The sequence below is a fragment of the Anolis sagrei genome, chromosome 3 (assembly GCF_037176765.1).
Source record: "Anolis sagrei isolate rAnoSag1 chromosome 3, rAnoSag1.mat, whole genome shotgun sequence".
In the NCBI taxonomy this organism is placed as follows: domain Eukaryota; kingdom Metazoa; phylum Chordata; class Lepidosauria; order Squamata; family Dactyloidae; genus Anolis; species Anolis sagrei.
The window spans coordinates 235,247,859-235,270,079 of record NC_090023.1 but is presented as its reverse complement, the minus strand read 5'-3'; the positions used below and the strand labels follow the sequence as shown (position 1 = coordinate 235,270,079).

Here is a 22,221-nt window from a genome sequence, read left to right as displayed (position 1 = left end):
TGTGTCTATTTAGAGATGTTGATCATAGATTTATATCTGTGTGTGTATAACAGCATTATTCAGTTTTTCCCTATCTATAGATGTGTATGCATGGATGTTGATCTCTGTATAATAATAATATGCATATCCATTTATGTATATAGTAGTGTTATTCATTTCTTTCATATACAGATATATGAATGAATATCTATGTGTCTGAGATATCTATATATGTGAGAGATATCTAAATATGTATTTAGATTTAGATATATTTATGTGTGTATTGTCGCAGTATTCACATTTTTTATTTATATGGATGTGTACATACAGATATATCTCTTTGTATATAGATTTATATCTATGTGTGTAGATATAGTATTATATTCAGATACTTCATATGTAAAGATATGTCTATATAAAGATGATGATCATAGATTTATATCTGTGTGTGTATAGTAGCATTATTCATTTTTCCCCTATCTATAGATGTGTATGCATGGATGTTTATCTCTGCATAATGATATGCATGCATATCCATTTGTGCATTTAGTAGCATTATTCAGTTCTTTCATATATAGATATATGAATGAATATCTATGTGTCTGGGATATCTATATATTTCATTTACTTATACCCCGCCCTTCTCACCCCGGGGGGGACGACACTCATATATATGTGAGAGAAATCTAAATATGTATGTTTGTGTGTGTGTGTGTGTTGTTGCAGTATTCAAAAATTTTATTTATATAGATGTGTGTGTATATCTGCGTGTGTATAGTAGCATTATTCAGGTTTTTTTCCCTATTCATAGATGTGTATGCATGGATGTTTATCTCTCTGTTTATCTCTGTTCTTTCATATATAGATATATGAATGAATATCTATGTGTCTGGGATATCTATATATGTGAGAGAAATCTAAATATGTATGTATGTATGTGTGTGTGTGTGTATATATATATATATATAGTTGCAGTATATATCTGTGTCTGGGATATCTATATATGTGAGAGAAATGTAGATATGTATGTTTGTGTGTGTGTATGTATGTGTATATATATATATATATAGTTGCAGTATATATCTATGTGTCTGAGATATCTATATATGTGAGAGAAATCTAATCTGAGATATCTATATATGTATGTTTGTGTGCGTGTGTATAGTCGCAGTCTCCAAAATGTGAATGAGCAATACTACTACAAAAGGGGGGTCTGCAGGGCACAGCCGCAGCCTCCCGCTTAAATCACAGGCGGCCGCACGGAGGAGGCAGAGCGCATGCGTGAGATTCACAACCCATCTCTCGTTTATAAATAACACGCCAGTGAAAGAGAGAGAGAGGGAAGGAAATACTACGCCATGCCTCTCAACCAACCCTGGGTGCCTCCCCGTCTGGCTTTCCACATCCCCCCTCCCTTTCCCCCGAGCATCCTTTGAATGATAGGTAGATGCGCCAATGGGATGGCCGAAACCCCTTTCCAAAGGTAAGCACTCTGATCTTGAGGTGCTGAATGAAAGGGGCGGGTTGGGTTTGGAATGCCGCGCTAGTAGGTTAGGTTGCTCCCAAAGCGGGAGCGCGAGAGAGAGAGATAGAGATAGAGAGTGAGCGCTTTTCCTACACGCATGCGCACTCGCTGATTTTTCCCCACACACACTTCTCTGCTCGTCAGTGCGGCTGGGGCTGGCGGTGGGGCTGGTCCACGCATTGGCGCCGTCACGTGTTTTGCTCCTCAGAGTGAGACGGAGGGGGCTGGCCTCCTGAACACGCACTCTCCCTCGCTCTCTCGCACTCACTCACTCACACATACACAGAGCCGCTTGTTTTGGTTTGGGAGCGCGCACAGGCGGAGGAGGAGAGGGCTCCCTTCAGGAGGAGGAAGGAGAGGAGGCACTGGTGGTGCTGCTGCTGCTGCAAGACGAAGGCCCTGCTCTCCTCCTGCTGCTCTGAGACTGGAATGAAGAAGAGGAAGAGAAAAGTGGGCGAAGAAGACGCAGAAGATGTGCCTCCTTCTCCTCAGCCTCCACTCCTCCTTTCCGCCTCCTTCTCCATTCCCCCCTTCGCTCGCCTCTGCCTGCTGCTGTTCCTGCTGCTTACCTCCTCCTCTTCCTTTGGGGGAAAGAGCACTTTCCCTTCTTCCTAACCAGACGGGACTGAATGGGGTCGACCATCACAAACTGAAGGAGAACCCGCTCTGAAATATTATTATTATTATTATTATTTGAGGATTTTTGCTGTGCTTCTTTGGATTCCCTCCCTTACCAGAAGGATTTAATTATTTAACCTTGGTGCTGTTTGGACTTCTTGGTTTCACTATTATTATTATTATTATTATTATTACTATCCGGGAAGAAAAAAAAAACATTTTGCCACTTGTTTGGTCTTGGTGCTGTTGGACTACTTGGGTTTGTTTTCATTTTTTTCATTATTATTGCTATTTTTTTATTGGATTGGAAAAAGGGTTACCTGTGTTCAAGTTAAAGACTTATTTTATTCTTTTGGCAAAACAAGCTCTCTCTCCACCTCCTTCCTTCCCTCCTTTCCCTCCCAAGAGGATATTGGATCCCAAATTGGTTCCTTTCTGAAGGGTAACTTGAGAAGAAGGGGGTTGTTTGTTTGGGAGAGAGAGAGGCGACAGGGGAAACCCTGATGGCTCCCTTCCCGAGAGGAATTTCCACTCCTGTTTGGATGAAAGGATGCCCTGCTCTGTTTGCTCCCAAGCTACTGCTTGTACCAGGCTTTCCTGGAGTCTTCTGAAAGCCACGTTTCCCCCAAGAAGGTTGATTTGGGACTAAAACACAAAAACCAGCAGCACCTAACTCAGCAGAGGCTCTGAACAGCTGTTCTCTGCTTTACCACTCTTCCCATTTTGGAGCTTTATTATTGGTTTGTTTTGTTGTTGTTCTTGCGAGGCTGCTGCATGAATGGTATTTTGGACTGCTACTGCTGCTGCATTCGTTCTCCGTTGTCTCTCTGCTGATTTGGAAGCTGCCCTTTGCCAGCGGAGCTGCAGTGCCGCCTGCCTGCTTCCAGCATGGCGAGCCCCACCGATCCTCATCACCACAGCGAGGGCTTCTTCTCCGATGTCAGGAAGGTGGGCTACTTGCGCAAACCCAAGAGCATGCACAAGCGCTTCTTCGTGCTGAGGGCAGCCAGCGAGTTGGGACCTGCCCGCCTGGAATACTATGAGAATGAAAAGAAATGGAGACACAAATCGGGGGCCCCCAAGCGCTCGATCCCTCTGGAGAGCTGCTTCAACATCAACAAGAGGGCGGACTCCAAAAACAAGCATCTGGTGGCTCTCTACACCAAGGATGAGCACTTTGCCATTGCTGCTGACAGTGAGCCTGAGCAAGAGAGTTGGTACCAGGCGCTGCTGCAACTGCACAACCGAGCCAAGAGCCACCATCACCAGCACCATCACCACCACCACTACCATGGGGATGTTACTGTGGGGGGTGGGAATGTTGGAATGGGAGAGGCAGGAGAGGATAGCTATGGTGACATGGCTCCTGGCCCAGCGTTCAAAGAAGTTTGGCAAGTGATCTTGAAACCCAAAGGTTTGGGCCAGACTAAGAACCTGATTGGCATCTACCGCTTGTGCCTAACCAACAAAACCATCAGTTTCGTCAAGCTGAACTCTGACGCGGCAGCGGTGGTGCTGCAGCTGCTCAACATCCGGCGGTGTGGCCACTCGGAGAACTTTTTCTTCATTGAGGTGGGGCGCTCTGCGGTCACTGGACCAGGTGAGTTCTGGATGCAGGTAGATGACTCAGTAGTAGCACAGAATATGCACGAGACCATCTTGGAGGCTATGCGGGCAATGAGTGAGGAGTTCCGACCTCGTAGCAAAAGCCAGTCTTCTTCTAATTGCTCCAATCCTATTTCTGTGCCTCTCCGGAGCAGGCATCATGTCAACAACCCACCGCCCAGTCAGGTGGGGCTCAGCCGTAGGTCTAGGACAGAAAGTGTGACTGCTACCTCCCCTGCTGGCAGTGGAGTTGGAGGGGGAAAGCCCAATTCTTTCCGTGTCCGAGCATCCAGTGATGGAGAAGGCACTATGTCAAGGCCAGCATCAGTGGATGGAAGTCCAGTGAGTCCAAGTGCCAATCGGACTCACTCACACAGGCACCGCGGCAGCTCCAGACTTCATCCTCCTCTCAACCACAGTCGCTCCATCCCAATGCCTTCCTCACGTTGTTCTCCTTCTGCCACAAGCCCCGTCAGCCTCTCATCCAGCAGTACCAGTGGTCATGGCTCCACCTCAGACTGCCTGTTTCCACGCCGGTCCAGTGCTTCAGTCTCAGGCTCCCCCAGTGATGGGGGCTTCATCTCCTCTGATGAGTATGGATCGAGTCCTTGTGACTTCCGCAGCTCCTTCCGAAGTGTAACCCCTGATTCTCTGGGACACACACCACCTGCCAGGGGAGACGAGGATCTTAACAACTATATATGCATGGGAGGGAAATCTGCCTCTTCCTGCTGCAGCATCACAGCTTCTAATGGGCAATTTGCCCCACGCCCTTGTCACCCTCAGCAGCAGACACGCTATACTCCTTGCTGTCCCCGGCTTGGCAGTGAGGATGTGGGTGATGTGGAGAAAGGTTTTAGGAAACGGACACATTCAGCTGGAACTTCTCCTACCATCTCCCACCAGAAGACCCCCTCACAGTCTTCAGTAGCTTCCATTGAAGAGTATACCGAGATGCTCCCCTCATATTCCTGTGGTGGTAGCAGGCTCCCTTCTTTTCGACATTCTGCTTTTGTGCCAACCCATTCTTACCCTGAAGAGTGTATAGAAATGCATCAAGTGGAAGGCAACCACCGCCGGACTAACTCTACCCCACACACTGATGATGGCTACATGCCAATGTTGCCAGGAGTTGCTCCTGTGCCCAGTGGTGGTAATGCTTCCAAAGGTGGTGATTATATGCCCATGAGTCCCAAGAGTGTGTCAGCCCCACAGCAGATCATCAACCCTGGAAGAGGAGGCCGCCATGTCCAAGCCATGGTGGACTCCAATGGCTACATGATGATGTCTCCAAGTGGCAGTTGTTCTCCAGATAGTGGTCCCAGTGGTTACAGCAAACTGTGGCTGAATGGGACGAGTCATCACCCCAAACTTTCGGTGGAGAGCAATGAGGGGAAGCTGCCAAGCGGTGGCAGTGATTACATTAACATGTCTCCAGCTAGTGGCTCTGCTACTAGCACCCCTCCAGATTGCTACTTCACTGGCTCAGGAACTCCAGGCCCAGAAGAGCCATCAGTGCAGGGTCCCACCCAGTCCCACCATAAGCCCATCTATTCCTACTTCTCCCTGCCACGCTCCTTCAAGCACATGCAACGCAGGACAGGTGAAGAGGGAAATACTCAAATGCGCCTGTCCTTTAGTTCTGGCCGCTTGCTTTATGCTGCTGCTGAGGACTCTTCCTCATCCACTAGTAGTGATAGCCTTGGTGGCCCTGGGGGACAGGAGGGTGTTGGATATTCTGTTCTTACACAGCCATTGCAGCAGCCCTCTCCTTGTCCTGTGGACTCAGCAGCGCTGACCAAGAGCCGTCTGGCCAGACCTACCCGTCTGTCCTTGGATGGCACAAAGGCCAGCACTTTGCCTCGTGCTCGGGAACAGCTTCCAGAGCCCAAAAGTCCTGGTGAGTATGTGAACATTGAATTCAAGCAGCCGCCCTTCCCATCACCTCTGCCTCATGGAGATACTGGCTCCAGTTCTGAGGAGTATATGAATATGGACTGGAGGGCTGCCTGCCCAGCCAGCTTAGCACCAGGGCAGGCAAGCCAGGGTGGGTCAGGCCGCATTGGTGGCCGAGACTATAGGAGCATGCAGTTGGGTAGCGGAGGGCACTATGTGGTTTGTGCCCATACCCCTTCTCCTTCTCCTCCAGCTGTTCTTCTCAGTTATGCTGATATGAGGTTGGGTCGTGGTAGGCCAGAGAAAAACTCACCTCCTATTGGGCTGCCCTCCCCTCATCCTCAGGCCCAGCCAGGGGATTTGGATTCAGTTTTGCCCCACTCTTGTTCTTCATCCATGATTGGGGGCCCAGGGATGACCAGCGCCTTTACACATGTCAGCCTCAGCCCTAGCCACAGCACCCAGAGTGCCAAAGTGATCCGTGCTGACCCCCAGGGAGGCCGGCGACGCCATAGTTCTGAGACTTTTGTTTCCTCCACCACCCCTAGTGGTGGCCTGGGGGGGCCAGCTGTACCCCATGGACCTGGAGGGGGCTCTGATGATGTGAAGCGTCACAGCTCAGCCTCTTTTGAAAATGTCTGGCTGAAGCCCATATCTGGAGAGCTGGGATCTTCCTCTGGCCACCGTATGGCAATCAGGAGGGAGCAGATAGCTGGTGGGACTGGTGGAGGTACTGAAAATGGCCTCAATTACATTGACTTGGACTTAGTGAAGGATTTTAATCGCCGCCAACATCCTCATCCTCAGGAGAGCACTTCCCTGCTAGGGGTCAAGCAGCCAACGCAGCAGCAACAGCAGCACCAGCCACCTAAATCTCCAAATCAGCCTTGTGGGAGTAGCCACTTGAGTGATGAATTAAGTGCATATGCCAGCATTAGCTTCCACAAGCGGGAGGACATCCAGTAGCTGGGCAGGAGCCAGAGACAAGGTGAGTGTGCTGTAATAAGCTAACAATTGTTTCATAGTGTGGGGTTCAGTAGTGGGAGAGATGGTGTGAAAGCTGCTTTGGATGATTAAAAGAGTCATTTCTCTTTAAGCATTTAATTAATACGCTGAATCTTGGAATATGGTTAGATCACGTTTCGCTATAGGTTATGTAACGTGTCTTTTCTTTTGTTCCTAGCTTTAGCGTATTGCCTTTAGACCATTTTTTACTTACTTCTGTCTCTTTTGTGTTGGTGTCTGGGGCGTGATTGGCATTTTAATTCTCATCAGCAGGGTTTACTATTAGAGGTGTTACTAGATTCTGTTTATAAATTTGATATAGTCATAGTGGAAGCAAACCAAGTCCCATGACTTATCTACTGGTGAAGACAGAATGGCTATTAATACAAAGCAGAATCTCAGGCTGCTTACTATGTTGAAACCTGTTCCATTCAGAAAAAAATGTATTAACCAAATACATCTGCGTGCTTTGTTTGATGTTTTTCTATGTAATGCCCATTTCAGTGGCATTTGTTCTTTGAAATGGAGGCAGTTGCACAAGGAAAGAAAATTGCAAAAACAGTCAGCTGCTCAGAGGCCCAATAACAAGACATTAAATGGCATTCTTTGTTTATGTTTTGTAATGAAGCTGTTCTATTAAAACAAAATACTGTATTGTGCAGGACCTCTGAAATAGTTGTTTCTTAAGTATGTTCAAGTAAACATGTCTAGGCTAGGTGGTGGCATCGTTATCATCATCATAATTCTGTGTGGATGTTATCTTTATGAAATCCCTTAATCTACTTTTGGCAGAGTTTCTGAGAAGTGTCTTTATGAGTGTTGTATGTGTTTTCACCTTCAGAAAATTGAAGTTTCAAAGAAAGAAATTCTCTGTGTCCATATGCATGATTATATGTGAGTTTGTTCAAGAGTATGTGTTGCCCAGGAGCAAAAGGTCTGACTTACACTTAGAACATGGGAGCTAGAATTGGAAACCTCTACCATTGAATCCTTGGTGGAATATCTACTTAGGTGGCCTTGAAGTAGTTTTCCTGTATGAAAAATACATGCAGAATGGAACCACAAAGGATTTCTATGTGTATTCATTAGATAGTGTTTACATAGAGTTCTGTGTATGAAATATACGCTATTATACTAATGTAGAATATGTGTAAAGTTTTTTTATACTGCCAATAAAGGCTTTCTGTTTTGTTGCATTGAGCAAAAGTTGATTAATTAGCAGCTCTTAAATTGTAAATTAGGTGGAATTTCCATAAACTCGTCACATTGTAGATGTAGCAAAGAGAATGGTTTAGTTTTGTTTATGGTATGAGTCTGCATAAGAAAGAATAAAGCAATAATGAGGGGCTTTCTTACTGCCAGTTTTTTCCAAAGCATGTGTACTGCCGATGTGAATATGGCTGCCACTCTTGCAAAGTGTTTCTTCCACCAATTATACTTGTCAAAACGTTGCTGTTCTGCACCGTGATGCCTCTGCTCCAAGCTTTGTATTGTCAGAGTCCTCATGATCCGAGCTGACCTCTTCCCACCCTTCCCCCTTACCTTTGATCCGTAGTAGTTACTGGTAAGACACAGAAAATGTTTACATTGGCACAGGCGGAAGCAAATCCAGCAGCACGCTTTTTGATTTAAAATTTGACTTCTCCTGTGAGGTGCTTTAATTACTTGTTTGCTGGGTGCATACTGACAGTGTGGAGAGATGTGAGTTATAAAGGCCCTTAGATTATATAGGTGTAGTTTTCCTGTAGCTGAATTGGTTGGAATTGAGAATGAAAACTGAGTACCCTGAATCTCCAGTTACAACTCAGTGGCATTCACTGTGAAAAACAAATCAAGTATTTGTTGTTGACTGAAAGATTATTACTGCTTTCAACTATGTTAAGAACCACAAATTGTCATGTTGCATATAAAAGTTTTCCTTTTGTATGTGTAGCAGGCTGGTTTTAAAATTGCAGCATGCAAAGTGCAAATACTAGAGAAGGGATGGCTGTGTGTCCTGGTTTTTTTTTTTTTTACAGTGAATATGTTTTTCATGGCTCCTACCTTGACATTGACTGTAGTTGCAGTGACTTTGTTGAGGGCATAACCCTTAATTCACTTATGGGTGGTCTCATTCTTTGGCTGTCTGTTTAGTTTAAATAGAATATCATGGCACCACTAGATTTGAAGATTATGAATACTTCTCCCATTTTGTTTTTGATATTAGTCAGAGATCTGCAGTTCTAAAAAATTATGAGTGTTGTTACTACAGAGTCAGCTCAGTACTTAATTGTTTGACAATTCTCTGTCTTCCTGCTTTCTTGATTGATCATTCATGCTGCCATAAGATGTTGACAAGTTACACAATTATATAACTATTCATGCAAATCTAATGATGTATAGGGATGCCTGGCTGATGACCGTGTAGAGATACTGATATGCTGTTCCTTGATGCTGTTCCATGCCTGTGTATTTTATGAATCAGTTGTGCTTTTTAAAAGGAGTGTCCGATAAGCCAGTGATTATTGTTCCTTTGTTATATGGATCACTATAGGATCAAGTAAAAGACATCCCACATTTGCTGTAAGGATTCTGTACAGTTTCAGTCTCCTTTCCCCAAAGTTTTGCTACTTTGTAATATCAAGATAACCAAACCCTGAGTTATAAGGGTCATGTTTTATACATTACTGGAAGGAGATAATCCAAATTCCAGGAAAATTCCAGTTTCTCTTCTCTCCCCTGCCCCCAGTCGGCGTATGGGATGCAAACTACTGTACTTGATTTCCTTGAGCCTAACACTCAACCTCAGTGTATAGTGAGGTAGCATCCTTATGCTCCGCTGGTGTGGAAGCTGTTTAGAGGCAGTATGAGGTATGGACAGTATGCATATTCAGACCTAATCTCTAGTTGTTGTAAGGGGAGAGGGATGAGACTGTTTTTATGAATGCTGGGGGTGTTTCTAAAGAATTAAGTAAGATTTTGCATACCCCAAGACGTATGTATCCCCTTTCTCTCCCTTGGTGCCCAGTGCCCCATATATATAGACCAGTAACTGTATCAAAGGGTAAAGTTGAGCATGTCAAGTTCATTAACAAGTTGGAACAAGGTATCTTCTGAAACTAGCAAACCCTCTTCCATTGCCATCATTGTATTTCATAGAATGGTTAATTTAAATGCATTTACCACGTGTCAAATACATACATTAAAATTCTACATACCCGAAATGTGCCATAAAATAGCACAAAGAATGAAAAATACTTGTACATTAGAAGGAAAGTTAACAATATATCAATACTGGGATTGGGGAAGTTCTTAATTTTGCTGTATGCCATTTATCCTTAGATGGTAGAATTCTGTTACTATGATTTGTATTTTGCATTGTACATGTTGGGATTGGAGATAATGGAGTGATGTCTAACTCAACTGATCTTGGAACACAGAGAAGTTACTATTTTTGACTACAGTGTTCAGAATCCCCCAAGCTCTGCTTTTACCAAGGAAATAATTGTTGGCTCTTTAGTATACAATTCTTCTCAGACTTCTAAAATACCTTAAAATCAGGAGTATTTTTGTTTCTTTGTCCTCTTACGTTGCTCTTTAGTTGCTTTCTGAAAGGGGTTATTTTGTTCCCATTTTGTTTTTGTGCATGATGAAATTTGCTAGATATTGGCAATGTATGTTATGTGTATTTTGTCTGGGACACAAAACACTTTCAGTCTTTTAAATTATATTTCACTGTTCCTGGTTCTTTGAAACTGATATCTTTTAGGTTGATTTGTATCTGAGTACATCCATATGTTCACCTCATTCAGCCGTAGAGAAAAATACAGTTCATAGCCACAGTACTGTTTCGGCTTGGAATGGAATTTGCTTACCAGTATAGTTTCGTTGACACAAAGAGTAAAACTCATTGTTGGTCACTTTATATTGTTGACTGCAAAGATGTTTGGTTCTCCGGTGCAACTTTATTTGGGTGAAACTGTAAAAAAGTGGTTTTTAATTCTAGCTATGCAAATATCACTAGGTATTTCTAATGGGGTTATCAAACAGGTACATTTTTTATATTTTTCTCATGCATCTGCATTCCATTGTTTCTCAGGGAACTCTTTATCAAGAAAATCACGTTTGGTTGCTCCAGAGTTGTTCTCTCTCTCTTTTTACAGTGGCAATTGTCATATTCACTGGAGTTAACAGGTATTACCTAAGGAAGCTAAAGAATTTCTGTAATGTTCTTATGAGCAAATAGTCCAGAAGTTAGTATATGATGCTGGTTATAAATCTACAGCGCTGTCCTCTCCCACTTTAACTTATGAGCAGTGCAATGATTTAAGATGAAGGCTTTTTAAGGATTTAAATTGAACGTGTTATACTTGTATGAATATAGCCTAAGTGAGCCTTTAACATACTTACTCTTCTTAACTCAGAAGAGGTGTGTGTTAGTTCATTTCCCCTCCCCTGATATGGCTGTATTATGCCCTCTGATCTTCTGAACCACAGCAATGAAGTATTCCTATGAATTCATGGGACTGTTAGAAGCTGACATATGTTCTTACTTTCCCTGTTCCCTCCTCCTTTTGGTACATGGTTTAAAAGCTCGTTTGTCTTTAAAACCAGTCACATCTCAGGGGCCATCTTGGGTATCATCCCAAGGGAAAATTAACAAAAGCACAAAACTATAAAATAATCAAAAAATGTGAAAAATTCAGCTGAATAAGGATTTCAATTTAATTCAAATATCACACACACATAGCCCATCCTTATGCCTCTGAACCATTGTTTGGAGGAGGTGGTGCTATCTTATCAATAGGTAGGTATTTTAGCTTCACAAATAATGTATCACTTTTGGGACAAAGGCCATACCTGTTTTTTCTTTACATGGTGAAAAGTATTTTACTGATAGCAGAAAGAAGATAAATCATGCTGAAAACATTTGACTATCCAGAAGTACTTGTCTGTCCAGCATCAGCAAGAACTGGGTTGGTTGGCAAGTACAAGCAGTCCCTGGGTTACAAACATCCAACTTACAAACAACTCATAGTTAAGAATGGGGGTGAGACAAGAAAAAGTGAGAGAAATCTACTCCTAGGAAGGGAATTTCACTTTTGAAAGAATTATCATGAGGAAAAGGTGTCTCAACTGAAGCTTTAGCACTAATCCTTGCTGCCACAACCAGCCAAATTTTCAAAATCCAGTTATCACAGGGACAGAAAGTGAGGTGAAATCTGAATAGGGGCATAGATAGCAAAACAAACACCACACAGGTGTTAACCCTTCCCTATGCTATCCAAAGCCTGTGTGTGTGTGTGTGGCTGGAGGGTTGGTTTTTTTGTTGTTTTTTTGTCGTGTCAGGAGCGACTGAGAAACTGCAAATGGCTGGAGTTACACTTTAAAAATGTAACTGTTCTGACTTACATAAAAATTCACCGTAAGAATAAACCTTCAGAACCTGTCTTGTTTGCAACTTGGGAACTGTCTTATGCGTTTTTGATGTAGTGTCTCAAGATGGAACTTATTTATAAAACTTGTCATAGACATAACTAGGAATTATGTAAGTGGCTAGAGATCCTCTTCCAATAGCAGATTTTGCTGATATTGTGTTATTTAAGCATTCCTTATCTGGACTTCCAAAATCCAAAATACTCCAAAATCTGAAATTGTCCCACAAGTGGTTGACATAGTGGCACCTTCCCTTTCAGATGGTTGAATGTACACACATTTAGTTCCATGCAAAAAATTATTCAAAATGTTGTATAAAATTTCCTGAGGCAAAGTGTACAAGGTATATATATGAAACCACAATTATTTTTTAGACTTGGGTCCCATCTCTAAGATATCCCATTATGGCATGTACATATAAATACTGGTTGGTATCCCATCATCAAATAAAAAATCCAATACACTTCTGGTTCTAAGCAATTTGGATAAGACTATTTAACCTGTATTGCTAAGACATATGCGTGCATGGCTCGACACACTACAAACTGCCTTGGATATTCTTAACTGCTCTCCTTATGAAAGTATCAAAGTGTCTCTTTGTGTTTGCATCCTTCATATGTGTGTGTATAGGTACATAAACTCTAATGTGAAGAAAGGGGATACATATTTTCTATACAAGTTTAAATAGAAATTTAGAGGATATGTAGTTTGGAATCTTAGTTGTGCTGTTTGTAAAATACATAAAATGGATTCAAAGCTTTTATCTAAATTCAGATTAACTAACTTCCAGTTAAGTCAGGCATGGGCAAACCTTTTGTCTTGGGGCTGTATTGCGGTGAGGGCTGGGCCAGGAGGGAGCAGGGCCAGGCAGATGCTGGGAGGGCGTGGGCCTGGGGGGGAGGGCGTGGGCCTGGGGGGGAGGGTCTGGGAGAGGGCAGGGCCTGGGTCATCCTCAGATTGTCCTTCCAGCATAAGGACGGGCACGCTTGCCTTATCATGCCAGGAGGAAAGCAGGACATGTAGTGACTGCCCTGATCTTCCCCAGATACCCCTCCCCATCCTCCTTCCCCTATCCTCAGGATGTCCTCTTGGCATTATGCTGGAAGGAAGGTGAGACAGGCGGCAGTTAGTGCTCCTGAGAGCTCTCAGTTACCGCATGCCTTCTTCAAGCCACCCTCCCAGCATAAAGATGAGACTGCTCTCACCGTCCTTATGCCACGAGTAGGCCAAGACACACAGTGGCTAAGAGCACTCCAGTCGGCTTTCAGTTGTTATGTGCCTTCCTCTCCCATCTTTTTTGGCATAAGGATGTGACGGGCTGCCATGTCCTTCTGCCAAGAGGACAGGGAAAATGATTGCCTGTAAGCACCCAGGGGACCGCAACTGGCCCCTAGGCCTTAGCTTGCCCATCCCTGAGTTAATCATTATCTATTATCAATAGTTTTATAGGTTTTTAGTTCTAAAGAGGTTTTTTTTCAAACTTAGAAGAATATTTAAATACTTTCCCCATTTCAAAGTAGTGCAAGCCACTCTATCAGGTCACTCACGCAGTTACGTTATGGACCAGGTTTCATTTTCAATAAAAATCTCTTTTGTGTGCACATACATCACACTACTTTTCCTGCTATCGGTTTACTCTTAATTTGGATCACTGTGTAATATTGGAGCCAGGCTAGGAAGTAAATGCCCGGAGCAGTGGTATACAAGAGATTAATACTGAGATGGAGGACAGCGTAGCTCCTTACAACTGCCTACCTTTGTTCATATTAAGTAGACTTTTATTTTAAAATTTAAAAGCTGATGAGTTACTGGTCTTCTTTACACAGCATGTTTTGGAATTGAATTCTGAAAGAACTTTTCAGATAAGGAAGAAAAAAAGAAGAGTTACTGTCACGTGTAAGCCAAAGAATTAGGGAGAGTACGAAATAGTTTGTTTAAATGGAAAATCTCGATAAGAAGCATCACATAAAACCATTGCCAGTTTCAATCATTTTTGTATGACATTTTATGGAACATGTTGAAATACAGTAGTTCGCAAAAGTGGCTTTATTCCCAGTTTACCAGAATGCTGAAATTGTAGTCTTAGTCTCTTGACTGTATACCACTTTAAGTGTACAGCTTTGGTTTCATTCTTTGTGGTTATACTCATTTTAAAAAAAAAGAATATGGATTGTAAACAATTTTAAGAAATTTGGCAGTGGCAAAAAAGACAATGTGCACATTCTATTGGGAATACCTGAGTAAACAACATTAATTATTGAAGTATCCATGCGACAAATTTGAAGCAACACAGAATGTCAATAGTTAAAGGGTTTTTTACAAAGTCTTGCACTTTTAAAAAACCAACTAAAAGATGCCTTGAAGTGTATCTCTGTGATCACGCTTGACATATCTAGGTCACATTTAACCTTCCATAATTGAAAGGTTTGCTAATTTCTTCCTAAAACTTTGCAGTGGGATTGGAAGGTAGTGAAAAATGTGTGGTGTGTGTTTCTGTTTTATCGCAGTTTAGATTCTACTTTAACTGCTAGTTTAGTATCTAAATAATAGGTTTACTTCTGAAATCCTCTCTCTTATATGTTGAAAGTTCCCATTCAGATTTTACAGATAGAAAATATTGGACGAGTGCTGTCAAAATGTTCAAAGTCTAGTTCTGGATATTCAGCCATATTTCCAATTGAGCCAGGGAATTCAGAAATCTGTGACATGCTATAGAGAGACAGTTTTAGGATTCTTAAAAATTACATACCTGTTACCTGAGATAATTGTAAAATTATTCTGTTCTTTAGCAATTATTATTTTATCATTGTGAAAGGTAAAACTGTTCATCTTGCACATATTAGCAAAACTGAGATGCTGTTCAAAATGTGTGTGTGCTAACTTCTTGGCTATATTCACTTGCAAAGATAAGAGAATAGCCTTTAATTTTAACAGGTATGAGGATGGGGAAGCAAATTCCTCACCTTGTCTTTTTTCTATGTTGTTTCATTTTCCCAATCCAAACAAGTTCTGATATCAAATTAGGCTAGAACAGTGGTTCTCAATCTTCCTAATGCCCTTAATGCCCTAATGCCTCTTCATGTTGTGATGACCCCCAACCATAAAATTATTTTTGTTACTACTTCATAACTGTAAGTTTGCTACTGTTATGAATTGTAATGTAAATATCTGATATGCAGGATTTATTTTCATTTGCTAGACCAAATTTGGCATCAATACCCAATATGTCCAAATTTGAATATTGGTGGGGTTGGGAGAGGATTGATTTTGTCATTTGGGATTTATAATCAACCTACAATCAAAGAACCTTCTGAACTCCACCAATAATAGAATTGAACCAAACTTGGCACAAAGAACTCCCATGACCAACAGAAAATACTGGAAAGGTTTGGTGGACATTGACCTTGAGTCTGGGAGTTGTAGTTCACCTGTATCCAGAGAGCACTGTGGGCTCAAACAAGGATAGATCTGGATCAAATTTGGCACAAATACTCAATATGCCCAAATGTGAAATGGTGGAGTTTGGGGAAAATAGACCTTGACCTTTGGGAGTTGTAGTTGCTGGGATTTATAGTTCACCTATAAACAAAGAGCATTCTAGACCCCACCTATGATAGAATTGGACCAAAATTCCCACACAGAACCCCCACGACCAACAGAAAATACTGTTTTCTGATGGTCTTTCGCGATCCCTCTGATACCCCTCGTGACCCCGCAGGGGTCCTGACTCCCAGGTTGAAAACATTGGGCTAGAAGAAAAAAATCTGGTGTAGGGAAGTATAGAAAAGTAGCTGATCAGCTCTTTTGACCTCCATACAAACACTTTTCCTTAAAAAACAAACAACCCAATTTTTCCACTTTATCTGTGGAGGCAGCACATAAATTCCAAAAGTGCCTAGTCCTATCCTCAAAATTCAGACTTGCACTCTTCTTACAAATGCTCATCCATTATGAATTGGGAAGTCTCCAAAAAGAGAAATAGAATGACTTGGCATATACTTATTTCCTTGTTTTAACACTCAGCCATATCATGGAAATAAACTGATCAGGTTCTGAGAGAATAAGGTTTCCAGTGGTCAGTTGTCACAACTTTCACCCTTTCAGTCTCCAGTCTGGCAACTTCCATACGTATTGGATAATTATCGCTTACATTGACCCAAAAAGTATTGTTGTGTTAGTTGTAGATGATGGGAACTGTAATATAATTTGTTTTGAGGAGCTCACGAGTCTTCAAGCTCCTATATGCTACAAATCTTCCCCTCTAATACTAAGTTTTATTTGTCTTTTAAGAAAAATTCTTCCTGCTATATCATTGATAATGTTTGTGTTGGCGGTATCTGACCTTTCCGTGAGAGGGGAAAGTACACGATCCATTTCAAGTGAAAGGCATTTGGGTCTAAAAGGTGTCTGGATGGAAGGATGCTTTCCTCTTATAATTGTGTACCATAAATAATGTGGAAATAGAAAAGAGAACGGTTCTCAACAACTTCATAAGACATCAGTTCAGTAGGAGCAAACTATTCAAAAAACAAAGTCATGAGCAGTCAAATAGCTTCTGGAATTTATAATGCAAACAAACAAATTCTGAAAGAGTAAAGTAAATAGGATAATCTGCAGTCGGTTATTTTACTGAGTGACAGAGAACAGCATAATCCTTGGAGTTGGGGGCAGCAATAAGGCAATTTCAGGTGAAGAAGATTAGGGTCTCACATCTGTCTGTTAGCAGTTTTATATGTGATATAAATAATTTTTTCATTTATTTTCTCTATAAAAACTGATTACATAAATATAAATAATTTTACTTCTTTTATATTGACCATACAGTTAAATACAATTTAGAATGAAAGCTATGATGAATTTAAACCTGATTGTAGTTTGCTTAAGAATGTAGAAATTAATTCAGATTTTGTTGGAGAGATATTTCTTCACCCTCCCCTTCCTGTCAGTTTTGCGTTCTAGCGTACAGTATTAGTCATGTTTGGGTTTATTTAACAAAAGGGCAGGCATTTGTAGCAGGACATTTATCTTAGATATTTTGCAATTTGCCGTGTTTTTGCACATGTCGAATAATGTTTAGGTGCTTAGGGAAAAGTGAATTGAAGAAGCAGATGTCTTATCAGATTTTTTGGCAAACATCATTTGGAATTTTTTTTTTTAAGTTATGAATCCAGAGAATCTGCTACTTGAATCAAAGGCATTTCTTCTTTTATTGTGTACTAGCTTAGGTAGCTGGCTACCCAGATCCATTGTCAGCTGGGTTCACAGTTCTCTCTGGATTTGAGGCAAATGATAACTCCCAACATCCAAGATCAGTTCCCTCCACACCCTGCTGGTACTTAAAGTTGGTCATGTTGAGAATGTGTACCGAGTTTGGTTGCTGTCTGTTGTTGGAGGGAATCACAGGACTCTCTTGATGCAGGGAGAACTATACCTCCCCAAATCCAGGGTCAGCCCCCTCCCCCAACCCATCCACTATTTTCTGTTCATGGGGAGGGGTGTTTCTCTGTTCAGATCTGTTTGGTCCAGATCTGTTGTCAGTGGGAGTCAGTGCTCCTTGGAAGAGGGAGCCCTCTTGGAAATGATAGATAGATATGGGATAGTTTTCCGCCACAGTTGGAATATATGGCACAACTCTCCTCCTAATTCGGTAAGACCCATGTAACCACAGAAGTAATGATTGAGTCTCCATGGAGGATCTAGAAAATGTTGTGTTAAACTCAGGTGTTTACAAATTAATTCCTTATCATCCAAAGCATTGTTAAGTGATTTGCGGCTTATCAGTTTGGCATAAAATGAACATTGAGGTGGATGAAAGGTACATAGTTTGTGTTTGCTGTAGCAGTTGAGTGTGAAGTACATTGTGGGTGCTGCCCTTATCACATATTATTAGATCACTATGGAAAGAACATGAAAACATTAGAAGAGGTCTTCTCTTGAAGTCCTGCTGGGTGGCTTTACCAGCGCAGATAATTGAAAACTAACAACAGTTTTATATGTTCCCCTTGCCTTTTGGCAGTAGGTCTATATGTCCATTGTTAAAGCATAATCTCTGCAGTTTTAGACTCAGATTGCCTCTAGTATGCTTTTTTCCCTAAGTGGATGAACAATGTGATGTACTTAGTCCTTTATGTACTAAATCAAAAGTTGTATGATAATCTTGCCTAATTAACCACCTTTAAATGCTCTTAATATTTTTTTCCCTCAACACACTTTTGTGTCTGGCAAGTTTCTACAGAGGGGAAGGAGTGCTGGCATGCAGTTTAGGGTATGTGTTTCTCAGGCCTTTGAACTAGGTAAGGAATGTTTCTCAGGATGGAAGAATGAATGGTTGGATGGTGCTTTTTGCCTCAGGGCTTGAAACTCACAAGAGGAATGTTATCATGTATTCAAAGCCTGTTTCACACAAGCCTTTGTTGGACAAGGTCTTAGATAGGCTCTTTGTTATTATCGAGCACTGCAGCAACCACAATAACAAAAAAAGATCTCCCCGAAGTGCTTTCATTCAGTGGCGATCTAGGAAAGAATGCGAGCAATGTGCAAATTGTGATATCACAATGTAAATCCATTTACTGTAGGCTTTTATTTATTTATTTATTGGATTTTTTTTAAAATGATAAGAACCGTGTTGAGTTTGGCTTCATTTGATTGCATAAACAAAATTAGATAATCCCGTTTCTGCTGTCAGAATTGGTAGTCACCATCAATAATCACTTTTATTCTGTTTTCAGCTGTCCTGTTGAATTACCCTTTTAGCCAATTGCAGTCCAATTCCTTAGTATAACATCCTGAATTGGCAGAGAAAAGGAAGTAGGGAATGATATTTCCTATTCCTCAGGAATGGAAATAGCAATACCAGGTGTGGAAATAATGCAGCACTCCAGATGTTGTTGGACTGCAACAACATCTGGAGTAGTAGACTATTCTAACAGTCATTGTTAGGATACCTAATGGTGAGTAAAGTAATGAGTTGTAGTCCAGTGTGTAGGACCACATTATTCCTTCCCCTGCCCTGAAATATGAGAGCAATGAGTCATACATGTGAAATTAGTAGACTATTCAAAGCTCAATATCAATTTTGTCATTAAAATCTGGTAACATGCATGGAGCAAAACAAGTGGATGGAGTTGTAACAGTAGAGCAAAAGGGGGATGAGAGTCCATCTGTTGCTTGCCTTCCTGTCCGCCTTCCCATGCCATCTGCCTCTGCTTGGAGTCTAGCTGTTTAAGGCTGATGGAGCTGGAACCTTCCCAGTAATGTGGTTTAAGCCATGCCTTCATTTTAGTGCACTATAACAAGTCTGAAGAACGATTTCTGACATCTGTTCTCTAAACTGTTGATATTAATACTATCGCTGATTAAAGTTTAATTGGCGATATCCATAATATAATACCAAAGAGAGTTCAGAAATCGTCTAATTATACTAATACCCTTAGATGTACCATATCTTTTTTTAAAAATGCTCCTGAAAATTGACAGGGCCTCAAGGATTTTTTTTTAATGGGAATTTTTATTGTTTCCATTGTTAAGTTCATTGGGCTTTATTTTATTTCTGAAATACTCTTGTGATTTTAATTGCCTCTTACTGATCTATATCAGAGCAGTCAAATGTAGTATTGAGGGCAGAGGTGTGAGTGGTAGTGGTGTATATTTTACTCACACATATCTGATTTATGTGTCTACATTATAAAAATTAATGCAGTTTGACACCACTTTCACTGCCATGGCCCAGTGCTGTGGATTCATGGGATTTGTAGTTTGGTGGGGCATCAGCACTCTTTGGTAGAGAAGGTGAAATGCCTTTTAAACCTATGAATCTCATTATTCCATAGCATCGAGCCATAATAGTTAAAGTGGTGCCAGACTTCTAAGTCTTTTAAGATGTCTTTGGATGATTTAAAAAAAAGGTTTGAGATCACAGTATGCACACCTCAGCTACAGGGGATTTCACTAGTCTGTGTACATGACTATAATCTGTATGTGTACTTTTAAAGAACTTGCAGTGTATTCACACTGCATGGATACAAACTATGGTTTTCCCAAGTCTGTATTTTTTGTTATCAGTTCATTTAGTAGAGTGTGAGTAGAAAATGTCTTTAAAAGTCCCACTGATATTGGTGGAATATCCTATATTTTGTCATTAAGAATGTCTTACTAACTAAAAAGGAAGTTCTAATCCAAAAGTATACACTAGAGTGAAATTGCTTAGTTTGGTTTATAATCAATAGTTTAGATACGTAGGATTCCTGAGATCAGTAACTTAGTGGTATGATGGGAATTTCAAGGTGGTTTCAGGCATGTCCACTACTTCCTTGGGTTATTCATGGGTCATTGGGCTTTCTTTCTTTCTTTCTTTTTGTAAGAAAGTACATCTTACTGCTTGCAGGTTGAAAATGAGCAAACTTTAGCAGTTGTTTGCAGAGCCACTCATCCTAGGATAGAAGAACGAGTTTTTGCTAGGAAATGTTGACTATTTCATTTTGTGTAGCTATATATAAAATGATTTACATTATCTATTAACCCTGAGTAACTAACTGGTAATGTAAATGAGCCTAGCACAATGTCGTAAGATGAAATAAAACATCAATTAAAGAAATGCTTTTATCTACAGTCTGGCAAATAATTATTAGGGACAGAGTAGCTCAGCCCATTTGTATCTCCTTCCTTTGGGAAGCCCTTTCCCCCATTTTCTCACTTTTGGGTAGAGCAAGGGAAGGCACCTGTTTTAATGGCAAGAGAAGTAAAATAGCTGCGAAGTGCAGTTTGTCACTTCAGGAAGATTGGCATTTCCTGAGAATTGGTTTGAAGTCATCAAATTACTTGTAAGCTTCAAATTACTTGATGCCATTCCTTGAATAATACTATGGCAGTGTAAGTGGTCAGAAAATTGCAACAGCTGTATGAGAGGTTATCATTGAACAAAATTGGCAGAATTTAGTATCATTCATGTTAAGGTTGTGTTTTAATTGCTGCAGAAAAAAAAACGTAGATAAGAAAGTTTGTAATTTTCATTGAATATCTATATATCTTTAATTTCTGTGCTTTTATTGTAATTGGATCTTGGTAAGAAAAATAAGATACAAACTATAAGGTCAATTTGTTTTGACTGTGAATATGTAAAGCTATTATGTTAATACATTACACATAAGGGATATATACTTTCAGCTTCTCATAGGTTGAGCATAATAGATTAAAGTAAATTAACTTTATAGTGAGCTGTAGTTTTCCTCCACCTTATGTGACTCTGGCTGTGTCAACTATTTTGGCACCTTCTAATCTCTCTGTGTCACTCTATGACAGGATTCCCTTAAGTTCATTCTGCCTTAGCAAGTGAAGGTCACATAGCACACTCTTCCTTTCATTTGCCATCTGGCAGTTTATTATTAGCAGTACACTGTGGAAAACAGAAATTAGAAACACCCAGACCAAAACAGTCTTTGCAAGTTCAGCCATTTCGGTGAAAGCAAAAAAGGATTGGAAATGTCCAATAACCCCACTTCTTTGATAGTAGTAGATTGATTCTTAGAGTCAGTTCAGTTCAGTTAGGCGATACCTTGTTGGACGAATAGGATAGTCTTCCATGATCAGTATTCTTGTGGATCCATAGGTGGCTGTGGAGGCCTATTCTTGACCTGCATCTTCTCCCGCAGTGAGGGCATTGGTTTCCAGGTGGAAGGCGGTCTCGGTTGGAGTTAGCTTGACACGCCTTCCTCCTGGCACATTTCTCTCTTTCACCCTCTATTCGTGACTCTTCAGATTCTGCAGCACTTCTGGTCACAGCTGACATCCAGCTGGAGCAACCAAGGGCCAGAACTTCTCAGTTCTCAGTGTCTATGCCAGAGATTTTAAGGTTGGCTTTGAGCCCATCTTTAAATCTCCTTTCCTGTCCATCAACATTCTGTTTTCCGTTCTTGAGTTCAGAGTAAAGCAACTGCTTTGGGAGACGGTGGTCGGGCATCCAGACAATGTGGCCGGTTCAGAGGAGTTGATGGTGGAGGACCATCGCTTCAATGCTGGTGGTCTTTGCTTCTTCCAGCACACTGACATTTGTCCGCTTGTCTTCCCAAGAGATTTGCAGGATTTTCCGGAGGCAGCGCTGATGGAATCGTTCCAGGAGTTGCATGTGACGTCTATAGACCGTCCACGTTTCGCAGGCTTATAGCAGGGTTGGGAGGACAATA

General features: G+C 41.3%; 1 protein-coding gene across 1 annotated transcript in view; it reads left to right on the top strand.

Moving 5' to 3' along the window:
- Positions 1-1,560: 1,560 nt before the first annotated feature.
- Positions 1,561-22,221, top strand: part of IRS1 (insulin receptor substrate 1) — a 59,755-nt gene continuing 39,094 nt past the window's right edge. The window contains exon 1 of the mRNA XM_060767860.2: positions 1,561-6,611. Within this exon, the coding sequence (XP_060623843.2) occupies positions 3,011-6,589 (3,579 nt within the window). The 5' untranslated portion in view covers positions 1,561-3,010 and the 3' untranslated portion in view covers positions 6,590-6,611. The remainder of the gene's footprint in view (positions 6,612-22,221) is intronic.